The 14001-nt window shown below is 38.9% G+C and overlaps 1 protein-coding gene across 1 annotated transcript in view; it reads left to right on the top strand.

The window, feature by feature from the left end:
• The window catches only part of syne3 (spectrin repeat containing, nuclear envelope family member 3), a 33275-nt gene that overhangs the window by 7413 nt on the left and 11861 nt on the right, over positions 1-14001 (top strand). The window contains exons 4-8 of the mRNA XM_028438393.1: positions 1576-1885; positions 4202-4357; positions 7896-8255; positions 11709-11845; positions 12722-12896. Of these exons, the coding sequence (XP_028294194.1) occupies positions 1576-1885; positions 4202-4357; positions 7896-8255; positions 11709-11845; positions 12722-12896 (1138 nt within the window). The remainder of the gene's footprint in view (positions 1-1575; positions 1886-4201; positions 4358-7895; positions 8256-11708; positions 11846-12721; positions 12897-14001) is intronic.

Here is a 14001-nt window from a genome sequence, read left to right as displayed (position 1 = left end):
AAATTAATTCAATTTTATGAAATGTAACAGTATTCAATCAAAGTGTTGGTATAAATAAATGTTTTTTTTGTAGTTTATTATTTTTATTATTTTAATAATTGTTTTCTTTTTTTGTAACACTAAAGAGCAGGTTCAGTCTGTGCAGACTGAAACACTTCAGTTATGCTAGTGCTGTTTGGAAAAATGTGCAGGTAACTTTTGGAAATAAAAGAAAGTTTTGAAATGGATATAAAGTTGATTTAAAGTGAGTCGAGGTGCACAACTATTGGTTAAAACATGCTGGTTAGAGCCTGATGTGTCACAACGACACCAAATGTAACAAGAACTGAATTGTTATTTTTTTTAAATGATAATAAAACCGAGGTCCTGAGCCCAAAATGTGAAAACATTCGGCCATTTTATTTCATTATGGGGTAGGCAAAACATTTTTCCTCTAATAGTGTAATAATTTTATTACATCATAGAGTCAATTATTTATTGATTAAAGGGCTTATTGCTTCAATGTAGACTAGTACATGTACACAAATGTGTGTACGTACACAAAGATGTCACATTTTGAGCTCAGAATCTTGTTAATCATTGACTATAATTACATTTTGGGTTTTTTTACAGATCCTGGGCAAGATATCGAGATTCAAGATGTACCTAGAATATCTAGAATATGTATCTAAAATATGAGTTTTGGTCCATATCGGTGATCCCTAGTTTAAAACTTCGGGTACAAAGGTGAACATGGGTTGGGGCAATTACATTTTTTAATTACAATTAAGTCTTCAATTATCCATTTTCAATTACAACTCAATTATGATTATGATGAACGGCATTTTTTCCAATTACAATTATTATTTTTCCACTCAAAGTCAATTACAATTACAATTGTTCAAAAGTTCAAATTCAATTCATCCCAATTACTGAGCTTTTATTAAATCACCCCATAAAACGTAACCTTCCTCTTGTGTTAGCTTTTTGTTAGCATCTCTAATGATAACGGGTCAGTTTCACCCGTATCTTAAATCAGCTGTAAAATATATTATCTATCAACTAATTTGTTTTTCATCTCTTGAATACCTTGTTGAGCTTCTTAATCAATGCAAATATTGATATTAATATTTTTGGTGTGAGAGTCTGAGCCTGTTTTCTGTCACTATAGCCCTCAACTTCAATTCATAAAAAAAGGAAGAGAAAAAAAAAGTTGAAATGAGAGAACTGACATGTCGTGGGAAAACTTGACAAGAAACACATTTCAATAATTCTCAACTCCGTATGTGTAATCCATAGAACTGTAACATGGTTCCCCAGTTTTGTTTTAATTCAATTTCAGTTTTTTCTAGAATTTCCATGCCAATTGCAACTGCAAAGTCAATTATTTGAACGCGATTACAATTAATTTATGATTACAACAGCAACAGATGTTTTCAATTACAGTTACAGCAATTACACCATCATTGTAATTATTTATCAATTACACAATGACAATTAGAATTGAGCCCAACCCTGGTTATGATCATTAGATCTTTGTAGTTCTATTCACAGATTAATGTGGGACTCATTGCCCCTCCCTTTGTGTAATTCTAGCCGCATCGAGTGGGCGTGGCTCCATTGGAACGAGTACCTTAAAGCCCGTGAGGAGCTGGAGCAGTGGCTGATGAAGCAGCAGCGCAGCCAGGAGCTCACACTGGAGCTGCAGCTGGGAGTGAAGGAGAAGCTGTGGCAGGTGGACCAGCAGAGGGTGGTGGTGAACGACATCCATGGGATGGCGCCCCTGCTGGAGAGGCTGTTAAATGAAGCAACTGATCTGCACAGCAGAACTCAGGACCCCAGTCTGAATTCCCACGCTAAGCAGAGACTGCAGGAGGCCTACAATAAAATCAGAGATGGAGCTGAGGTGAGGTAGTCATTAACAATGATTCTTCTACTCCTCTTCTACCACAGTCCAGCCTTTCTATTTATCTGATATCAGACTACAGACTCATGTGACAGCATAAGTTTAAAAACAAATAGGGATGTAACGATTAATCGTAAGGCAGTTAAAAATCGATTCATAGGTATCACGGTTCACATCGACGCTGTGAACATTTAATCACAGTACTTTTTTAAACAGCATAGGGCGCTATCCAGAAGTGTAGGCTGAGCTCGGAATCTGCTACTACTTTCTTTCTGGCCGCCTTCTACTCTTAAACATGTTCATAAATGATTCCTTACCTCTTTGGCACTGAAAGAATATCTGTAATATTACGTGAATAACTGTAAAAGTCACGTTCTTCTATGAGCTCTGTCTGCTAGCATAGCATCTCTTCTTCACTGAACAGAATATCTGCATGCCAACCGACCACTGGGTTACCAGCGCCCTCTGCTGGTCCAAACAAATATCTGACGTAAATCAGTGCAATGAGTGGGTTTTTTTTTTAAGTCCAATTCTTAAGGCACAAAATACATTTTCAGTTGCACTTTTAAAAAGAAAAACTATTATGCAGTTTTGTATTGTTTACTATAGAACCGGAATTTAAATGAATAGGCTTCCTCTTCATTTGTATTATTCCTTTATTTATTTCATTCAAGATTTATTTTTAGTTAAATTGCATTGTTTTGAATAGTTTATCAAGGGATTCTTTTGACAATGAAAAATAAAAGGAAGATAGTACAGTATTTTCCCAAAAATAAAGGAATATTTTTCAGTCATATGTCTAAAGTCCCATTTTGTAAAATAAATCGTGAGAGAATCATATCGTGAACCCATTATTGTGAATCGAATCGTATCGGGAGTTGAGTGAATCGTTACATCCCTAAAAACAAACTTTGATCACTTTCTTAAAGTAACTAAACCCCTGCTCTCTGCTGACCTGCCACTAGGGGGAACATTCAAAAATAAAGGATTGATCATGGGCGTTACTTCTGTAGTAGTTAGACACGCCCAGTCAGTGAGCAGGTCAGTGCTGCGCAGTGAGTTTACAGCTGAGATGTGTCACTACAACCACAGACACACGCACAATCACGATGTGAAGCTCATGCACAGCCCCACAGACAGTATGTTACTCAGAGGCAAACAGCACTGCTGTCCCACCATCAGACTCCCACCACCTCGCACACAGGTTTTATAGAAACACAGTCAAAAACATCACAGCTGAAGAGAGGAGTTCTGCATTAAAATTGTCGATCAATTGTTACTAAAATGCTGTTGTGCTGTTGTAATGAAATATAGGCACGAGGCCAAGTGTCATAGATAATCACAAAAATAGTGCTGCTGATTTTAAAGGAAGTGCAAGGACATTCCCCGGTTAAGGGAAACCACCCTTGAAGTACTATTGAACTGATTCAGGCTGTGGAGAGGGTTGGTAAAGGTAAACATCCAGACTCTATGAAAAAGGAGTGGCTGACACACAAGAATGACCTTGGAAGTGGTTGTTCATCGCAAAACCACTTTGACTGTCTGCTGCAGTACCTGAAAAAACAGGAAGACATCGTTGAGGAGTTGGACCAGCTACAGTCCAGCTTAGCTGATAATCCTGAGAGGTCATACATTAAACCGAAAGAAAAGAGCTTTCACCAAAGCCACCTTAGGAAACACTCAAAGAGGCTCAACCAAGCCCAAGCATTGTGTGTGGAGACAATGAGCATGCAGAGAGGCTGTTTGCCTGTAACGTCTTCAAGAAGCTCAATCCAACAAGCAAGAAGGCTCAGCTAAAAAGAGCAGGAGCATGTTTCCAGTGCTTTCTCCTTCATGGTAAAGACTGAAGCTGCACCCCAAAATATCTATGCTCAAGGGAGGACTGTCGGAAAGAAGGGGTCTCAGATCATAACTACTTGCTCTGTCCGAAACCACAGAGTAAGAAGGAGAAAATAGCTCCTTCCAGAGCTGAAAGCAGAGGTCAAAGAAGCTTTCTCAAACAAGGTCTCGACAACAGCGTGAGCCAAAAGAGCACCCAGTCATGATGATGCTGCTAGAAGTAACTAAGGTCGCCTGCTCCCACAGAACAATAAAAATGGTAGGGGACCTTGTCGGTGGAACTCATCCTTACCTCTTTGAAGTGATAGACCTGGAGGTGCACAGGTCTGAACCCACTTCATGCATTCGATGAGAACAGCTTCAAGAGTGTACAGAGAGAGAGATCCAAAAGAACCTAGCATAACAGACTGAACATATGAGCTCCTTGGTGTTTTGATTTGCACATTAATAACAGATTTGACCTCTTGATGTGTCCAGGACCGTCTTTCAAAGCTGCAGAAGATTTCAGAGGAGCATCAGATGTACCAAGGCAGCATCCACAAGTTCCAGTCGTGGTTATTGTCCAAAACCAAAGATCTGACTGTTCTGATGGAGCAAGAGGAACCCATGGAGGACAAGCTCCAAGCTCTGCAGGTAACACTTTTCCTATGCTATACATTCAAGTCCTTAAACCAATCACATGGCTTGAAGGCGTGGCCAAAAAGAGCTGATGAAGTTTAATAGAGGAGATGAACCTGGAGTCAGTGGTAGTTTATGATATGGGCGAAATGGGCAGCCGCCCAGGGCAGTGATCTCAAAGGGGCGACACAAGATAAAAAAATCAGTTTTTTTTAAGGGCGTTATTCTCCAGTCTGGACTTAAGTGCTTTTTTACGCGCCTGCAGTTACTAGAGATGTATATTGATTTAGCAATTTCGATGCTTTATTGATTCCTGCTTATTGATCTGTTTTTTTTAGCGATTCTCTTATGTATTCCCAAATAGGCTGAAAAACAATGAGTACAGAAAATAATACAGCCTGATTTATTAAAATAAAGATCAAGTTTATTATTATAAATCTTAATTATTCACCGCTGAGAATAAACAATACCTAAATGAGTCCTCAATAAACAAATAAACAATTCTCAAATGAGTAAAATGAGTCCACAAGTCAGGTGGCTATTGGCTTAGGATAATAAATGAACTTTATTTTTATCATTATCACACTACGTTGCCAATATATAAATCCCTTAACTGCTGAAACCAGCAGGTTGCTTTTATTGTGAAATATACAGGTATGCTACTACATCCTATCACTGAATTAGCTTAACTGAAAAGTAGCCTGTGTAACAACACCACACACTAACCACTGCAAATTACTGCTCAAACATGAACCATCCTAACACTACATTATAAGTTGATAAAGAAACATGCTTTTAACTAGATATGACGTATGTAGAACTGACGTACTGAGCCAGGTGTGCTATCATTGACACACACATACCGTGAGCGCTCAGGCTTTCATTCACATTAACTATCCAAACTACATCAACATGAGTAAACACCAACAATATGACAAACTGTGGGTAATCACGCTTTCATTTACACACACATAATTTCTAGTTATCATTTCACCGCCAAAGCCCACTAGTCAGCTCGCCAACAGCTTTCTGCGTATCTCCCATTTGGAATATCATTCTGATCTGATCTCACGTGAGTAACAGCGGTGAATAACATATTCCACACACATCAGACATAGATTAAGGAGACCTCCATAAACAACTGTACTTATTTATCTTTAACTTTGGGGGCTTTTCTACGGCATCGCAGGAAGCAGCTCAGCTCACCTCTACAGCGGAGTGTGTGTGTGCGTGTGTGTGTGTGTGCGTGCGCGTGCGTGTGTGTGTGTGACATCAACGCAAATTTGTGAATGGTTTGTTTACAGTGGCGGCGGAGCCCGGGAACAACCGATAGCAGAATCCTAAAGGGTTTTTGTTAGTGGTTCCAAAGAATCGTTTGACTAAGAACCGGTTCCCAAACGAAACCGGTTAACGATGCGCATCCCTAGCAGTTACGCGCCACTCCCCTGCGTGTATTCTCCAGTCCAGGTTCCTGACATGGTGGGCGTGTAAGTCTGTCAATGAAGGAGGTCTGAAGCAAAGGAAGGGGACTGGGCCATGGTGTCATTTATGCAGGCTGTCTAGAAATCACGGAACATGGAGTTTTCCCAACTCCCAATGGGCACTTTTTTCGCGTGCGTGAATGCGTGCGTGCGTGTGTGTGTGTGTGTCAGATGCGTCAGCTGTCAGCCTCTGTTTGATAGCACGCAACCATAAGTCTCGTCTATTCTTCTGCAAAGGGTGCCTACCAGCCGGTATGTTGTAAAATTGAAGTCCTGAACTGTTGATACTCCTATTTATGCAATCAGCAACGCAACACAATGGCATTGCCGATGCTAATACTATGCAGTTCTCCGGTTGTTTTGCATCGAGTTTGCGCATGCATGCACCTAATTTAGTATGCATAAATCACATGAAATGATTCTATTGTAAGTTACTTGCTGCTGAAAAGCACTAGCAAAGGTTTAAACTAGTGAACTAGTAAGCATGCTAGGTGGACCCAACATGTTTACTAGTGAACTAGTAGAAGTCAGATATCTACTAGTAAAACCATTAGCAGCAGCACTAGTTAACTAGTGATGGTAAAAGTGTGTAGTAACTTACTAGTGGAGGGAGAATAAGCAGTAGTTAACTAGTTACAGAAACTAAAAATCATGATACTTTGGGAAAGGTGTCACTGACTTAGGCTATTGTGCTCAATCCAAAAGGAAACATGACAACCAATGAAAACTCAGGATTTTATTCTTATCCCCCTGCTTCATTTGCTCTATAATTTGCTATAAAAGGCACATTTGCATGCTTAGTTGTTTTTGTGACTCAGATTTGTTTTTGTTATTTCAGCTTAAAGAGATTTATATTTAATATTTATTTATTTATCTTTGAATGCTTTATTATTTTGTCATGGAGCCAAACTACTGTATCTATACTTACTGACAGTACATTATTTGATACTAATAAGTGTTTTCAAGTTAAATGCATGTTTTTACAAAAAAAATCTGTGTGAAAAAAATATTTGTATTAATAAAAAACATTTTGTGTCTGCAAAATTTGCTTTTGTGTGCGTGTCAGAACTTTAAATACGGTGTGGGCATGCAGCTTCTTAAACTGTCTACTGTAATAAACAAGTCAATTTCACTTCCATGCTCCTTGTTAAGAGATTTTATTATCTCACCTGTTCACGTGCATCATGCCGCTTCACCATTTTTCATCGCGCAATGAAGGAGGAAGTGGGCGTTTCCAGCAGGAAGCCCTCCAATGATGTTTTGTAAGCTGTTTGCTGATTGGCTGGTCCACAAATGCAATTAAACCAGGGTCACAATTTGTTTTTGTATTTGGTATTGTACTTGTAAGAGAAAAGTTCTCATATGCACACAAAAGCATTTTTGCAGACACAAAATGTCTTTTACAAATCAGCTCTACACAAACTTTTGTAGTTTTCTAGTTTTGGATGAGGGGGGGGGGTCTGGATACAACAATCGGTGATGAAACGCTTATTTTTCTGAAGTTTGTCCGGCTTTGGTGTGGAATTGTGTATGTGCTGCGCGTGTTCGCTCTATCACTACGTTCTGCATCGTCTCCTGTCCCAGGTTTGATAAGCGCGCCCAACATGCGCTCCGTCACTCCGCTCGGTGCGCTCACCTTCCGCAGACACAATTTTTTTACGCGAACAGATTTTTTTTTTCGCACACAAAATCTTTTTGACCCTAATTTGATCCCATATGGGGGCCTCAGGATCCAAACTCGCTCAGAGCCCCAATTTGGTCAGGGGCCTAATTTTAAACTTCCAGTGAACATATGTGTAATAGTTTAATCTCTGACAGTCTACTAAGCCATACACAGTTGACAAGCTTTAAGTTACACTATTGTTATTTACTTTGAAGAATAATGAAAGCTGTTGGTATGTTGGTTGGGATCGGAGTGGTAGGTCGTTGCTGGAATTATTATGAACAATCAGCAGACGCCTCTGAAGAAGACTGGCAGTTGACAGTCAAAACGTGTCAGCAGGTCAAAGTAAATTTCCTGAAAAACAGTTAAGCTTATCGTATTAGTAAAACAATGGTGTCTCCTGTGCCAGACTTTGGACGTGAGCATTGTCAGTGAGGAGAAGACCCTGCAGAAAATCGAGGACCTGGCCGAGGCCGTCAGAGAACACACCTCGCCTGCGGGGGCGGAGCTTGTGGTGGAGGAAGCTGAGGAGATACGGCTGGACTGGCACAAGCTGAGGCAGTCTCTGTGTGAGGCTGAGGAGGGTCTGCGCTTTAGGCTGGACTCCCACACCCAGTACATGTCCAGGTGCCAGGGGCTAAGAGAAGACCTGGCCCGTCTCAGCGGGCTGCTGCAGAACCTGGATCAGGAGCTGCTGAACCTTCAGGAGTCCAGAGACCCCACTGAGGAAACGGAGGAGCAGGCTGTGGACAACTGGAGACGATACATGGTGTGTACATTTATAGCTGTGTTTTTGCTGCACTGGTTCCCAAACAGGGGTACAGGAGCACATTGCAGGGGGAACTACTTCCTTTTTAGGCATTTTTTTGGACAAATTCACCACAAACTAACAGTATTAATGCTCAATAAAACTCTATATTTTCTATTACTTTATGGAAACATTGTTTTTTTCATACTCTAGGTCAGGGGTCTGCAACCTTTACTCTCAAAAGAGCCATTTTGTCATATCTCACCTGGATTAAAGTCCTTCCAGAGCCATAAAAAAAAAAAAAAGAAAACCTTTCTAAGGAAAACAACATAGTGTATACATTTCTATACAGTTAAAATTATATCGAATAATGTTTTGAAAACAAATTAAATTTTTTTTTTTAGATAATGTATTTGAAGGGCTACAAAAAATAACTTGCATTTGACAACACATGTCAGTCAACACATGCTGATTACTAATTTCTTGCCACATATCAAGCATGCATATTTAGCCAGCATGTTGGCAGTTAAATGAATCTGTCCCCACATAAATCAAATGTATATTTACGTCCAGGATAGACTTTTAGTAGATTTAGTTATCTTGCCAGGGATTTAAAACTTAAAGTTAACCACAGGTGCAGGAAAAAGTTAATGGTCTGTAGATGTTTCAGGACGTGAAGTGAGTTATTGCAGGTTGACAAATCGTTATATCGTGATTTTATTTGGTTTCAAAATCATTAATCATTAATACCCTCTGTAAGAAAATAATTATTGATTTCAATATTTTTGGAAGCTTTAGGGAACCATTGCAAAAGAGTCAAAGAGCCACATGAGGCTCCAGAGCCGCAGGTTGCAGACCCCTGCTCTAGAGGCTATTTTATCACACTTCTGACAACAGGAGACAATACTGTATTTACTTACTATTGAAGTAATCACATAAAAGTTATTTTTTTAAATAAATTCCACTTTAAATTAGGGCTGGGCAATTTTGGCGTTATATAAAATTACAGTGTCGCCTAGAACGATATACATATTTTAATAGCTTATTTTGTATAAAAATACTCATTTTAAGAGTCGCTGCTTATGCTACTTCTCAGAACAGCAGGAAAAGCACAATTAGATGGATTATTGAGTGCATGTTAACCCAGACCTTCACCTAAACAAGCCACACCACAGAACTCACTCACACGTGCTGTCCTTTAGAGGAGAAAAAGACTAAAGTGGCACATATTGCGCAGCTATTTGTTATGAAATGTGCCTGTGTGGCATTTTGTATCCCAGACTTAATTAGAATTAAAACTATCGAGATTTATAGAGATCGCCATTTAGAAAAAAAATATTGAGATATGAATTTTGGTTCATATTGCCTAACCCTACTTTACATTCTAATTGTTTTGAATTTGTAGATTAAGCCTTTGGAAACCAATGTTTGAGACACAGTTAGGGGTTTGTTCCACAAATTAAAATACATCTGAAATTATGGAGAGGGTACTTATGATATGAAGACACATGATTTGACAAAAATGCAAAGGGGGTACATGGGACAAAAAAGATTGGGGACCCCTGATATTGGTCAGAGATTATCTGCTTGCTCCTTCCTTTTCATCTGAATTAACTGTAGTGTCTGACATACAAACATACTGAAATATGTATCCATATGGTGGGAGGAGCTTAAGTAGAGTTGTTAATTATGGCCAATAAGTACAGTATGTGTTTGCAGGTTGGATGTACAGAGGTGTACATACTCTGTTGTGTTATAAAGGGGTTTATTTGTGGAAAGTACAATAGTGTGTGTGATTTCCCTGTTTGAATTCTATGGTTTTTTGTTTTTTTTACTTTTATATTTTTGGTGTTTGGTGTATTTTTCTGTAATGTATGTTTTTGGAGTAATTATGTGTTGTTGTTTTTTTTTTTTTTTTTTTTTTTTTATTCTCTTTCTGTTGTGTTTTTATGTATTTTTTGTATAAATATTTAGTTTTGTGTATTTTGTCATGTCATCCTGCTGGTTGCCATGTTGGACTCTCTTCATCTCCTCCGTGGGTTCTTCCTCACACACACACACACACACACACGCATCAGCTGCGCGCATGCACAGGTTGTTGAAATGCGTGTGTAGAGAAAAAAAACGGACCCACGGAAACTATTAGAAACTTCTGGGAACTTTTCCGTTGTCGCCACTCTCTCTCCAAACAGCTCTGTGTGCTTTCATTATGTACATTAAAGGTGTGCATTTGGTTATATAGCACGTGGTGAAAATAACAGCGTTTATAATACCGTATCCGTGGAGAAATGTGCATTTTTCGCCGTAAGCTTTCAACACAGCCGTGGCCATTGCCCGTCATTAACTTCTGAGTCCCGTCATAACTTCCTGGTCCTGTCTGTAAGGTCTAAACAGTGAACGGTCAAACAAACATGAAAGTAAACGTTTTGAAACGTAATCACCAAATAAGGAAGAGTCAAAAAGTCTCAAAAGAGAAGTCCACAGGAGCTTAAAAGTAGTGAAAGAGCCTTAAACTATCTTCCTCTCTCAGGTCTGGTGCTACTCCAGGTCTTCAGCGAGCGATTGGCTCTGGCCGCACATGTGACTCTAGCTCCCCACTGTGATTGGCTCTGGAGTGGAGCTGTGCAGTGAAACAGATATAGATGGTGCGCTAGCGCCCCCACACACTGAGGTCAAAAGCTGAATAGGTTTTACTTCTAGGTGAACATGAATGTGCCGTCTGGGTGAAATAAAATGAAAATAAATGTTTTGAAATGACCAAATTATTCTTAAATAACAGATGCACACACTCGGGGTATTTGGAAGCCGTTGATAAAGTTTCAGGTCAAACAGATACCGCGTCAGGGAGATATTTTCTCCACAAACATGTACGCACGCAGACCTTTTTTGCTTAATAGATAGTTTAATTTTCATTTAATTTAATAGAAAAAATCATCTTATTTTACTAGCTACTAACAAATGACTTTGAACTAATTGTACAACATGTAACATTTGTAAAGTGCAACAAATTTCAAATTTCCACCTTGCGTTTTAAAAAAAAATATTTTTTAATACTAAAACTTTATCAGGTGCAGCAGTATTTAACTTTACTAAGAACTATCTAAATCTGTCATATGTGTTTATCTTTGTGAGTTTGAATCCTGGAAAGTAAATCAGATTTTAGATGGAGCTCATTGGTGACTAGAGCTCCTGAGGGCCCCTCACATGGTCCATGCGGGCTACCTGGTGTCTGCGCGCCTCGTGTTGGTGACCCCTGGTTTAGAGTAAATACCCAGAATTATATTGTCACTCGTCATTGAGGAGAAGCTGGTTTACCTCTCACTTTCACTCCAGAGCAGATCAACCGTGATGTAGGGAGCAGGAGGGCGTGTTTGTTTGTGTGCATGAAAAAAAGTCTGTTTTACCTTCATCTTTAGCACATACTCAGTAACGCCTGGTGGCGTGAATAATGAACGTGCTTCTGTTTTGCTGTAGAGAGTGAAACATACTCTGGCTGTGGAGGAACCGCAGGTGGAACACCTGAAGTCACAGCTCAAGGAACTGTTCAGGTTCTCAGAGGACTCCCATCACCTCTCTGATGACGTCCTGGCGGTGGTCAAAGAGCAGCAGAGGTGTGTGTGTGTCACTATTCTACTGACATTTGATGAAAATAGTTGGTTAAAGACTAGAGATGTAAGGATATATCCCAAATTATACAACAGTTAGTTCTGATTGGACGACAGAGATTCAAAGAGTGCTGATACAGGGCAACAACTGCACCTCGACTTTTTATGGATCATATCCCTCTGCTGTACCGCTGATCTAAATGCCGTTCATTTCCGTTACATCTTGGCCTATACAGTACACCACAGGACACTGTCACTACGTTCACACTGTAGGTCTTAATGCACATTGTAGATTTTTAGGCCGGGCTACCGGACTTAAAACAAGCCACACTACAGAACCCACACACACACACATATACATGATTCCTTAAGAAAAATATGTACATTCTAAGCCAGGAACATAAGCTCCACTTTAAAAAAAAAAAAAAAAAACTCTATTCTTCCACAGTATTTAGGATTTCAAAACATATCTTACATTCTTTTTTGGTATGTTTTTAAAAAATATACATTTTTGTTCAACTTTGCACTGGGATAAATAAAGAAATGTGCAGTTTATTTTGGTTTATGAGTTCAAACAGTTGAAACTGTTTGTAAAAAAAATTATATATAGAATTCAGTATTTTGACTAATTTGTTTTTTTTCTTCTCCAAAATATGATCTATATGTATTCAAATTGAAATAAGTTAAGTGCATCATTACATTCCAATGTTGATTTTAATTTTTTTATAAATTGGGAATTGAATTGTTGATTGAGTGTATCCTTACACCCCTATTAACGTACTAGTGAGTAAACAAAGAGGAAATACTTCCTTTGGAGTCAGAATCAGCTGCTAACTGCTCGTTTACTCCTGTCTGTCTGTCTGTCTGTCTGTCTGTCTACAGTGTGAAATGCAAAGCTACCAGAATGTGTGCAGAGTCTGAGTCTGTGCTGAGAAAAATCCTCCAGGACCCCCTACTGGTCTACACACAGTGGAGCCACGACGTGTCCCGTGTGTTGGAGTCTTCAGCCAAAGTCACAGACTTCTCTCACGTTGCAATGTTGGTCCAGTCTGTCGAGGTAAAAATAATTGAGATGGTCCATTACTATTTGCTCAGATTGTGACAATTTAAACGTTATCTGGTGTCAATCAATCAACTTTATTTGATTCAGCATTCAAAGATATTAGAGCATAAAACACGTTAAAACATAACAACATAAAAACATGTAGCGGTGCAGTTTGACCAATAAAAACAAAGGTAACGTAAACAATGAGACAAATATAAATCCAGCAATGAAACAGACCTATCCAGGGTTCTCGCCAGGAATTTTTCACAGCATAGCGGGATCGCGTTTATAACCCCCTGAGAGCCAAATTTAGTGACGTAAAGCTAAAGTTTTTTGCTTTAATTTTTTTTTTTATCTTTGTTACTGCCTTACCTTAAAGCCAAAAGTTATTTATTGAATTGCTGACGGGTCATGATAAAAGTTAGTATAGGTCCTTCAGACAATGCATAGACAATAAATCATATTTTATTTAAATGACTGATCCCAAGATGCTCTTTTCAAATTTTAGTTAGATATTATGTTGGACCCGCAATAATATTGGGACTGTTATGGACACACCCCCTTCTGAAAACGCACCACAGGGGAGCAAAATTACAACGTCGGAGGCCCCCACACTTAACAGCACTGGCAAGAACCCTGCAAGAACCCTGCTAACCTAATTAATTAATCAATTTCACTTAATTGATCGAAAAACATTTTAGAAAAGTAATTAATGGACTAATATGCCAATACGCTGCTGTGAGCCCCTCCCCCGACCCAAAGCTCACAGCCACCCCCCCACACACACACACACACCTCTGTGGATGTGTGTAAATAAAGCTACCTTAACTTGTGATATTCATAAAAAAATACTCATGTTATGTGCTTTGCTGAGCTTTAGGACGGATATATTCACTCTAAGGAGGAACACATGAGGAGCTTGTGTTTGACTCTGTGTGAAACAACCATAACAAATAAAATAATGAAAAAGAACTTCACACAATTGCCACTCAGTTTTCATCGTTCATGTTAATAAACTAGATTCAGTTCTATGCTAAACATCAAATCTGAAACTTTTTAACGTTTAACAATACAGAACAAAAAAAGTTCAATTGTAGTTCCAATCACATTTATTTAT

This window comes from Gouania willdenowi, chromosome 22, assembly GCF_900634775.1.
Source record: "Gouania willdenowi chromosome 22, fGouWil2.1, whole genome shotgun sequence".
NCBI classification, from domain to species: domain Eukaryota; kingdom Metazoa; phylum Chordata; class Actinopteri; order Blenniiformes; family Gobiesocidae; genus Gouania; species Gouania willdenowi.
Note: the sequence above shows the minus strand (reverse complement) of the source record. Positions and strands in the feature narration are given on the sequence as shown.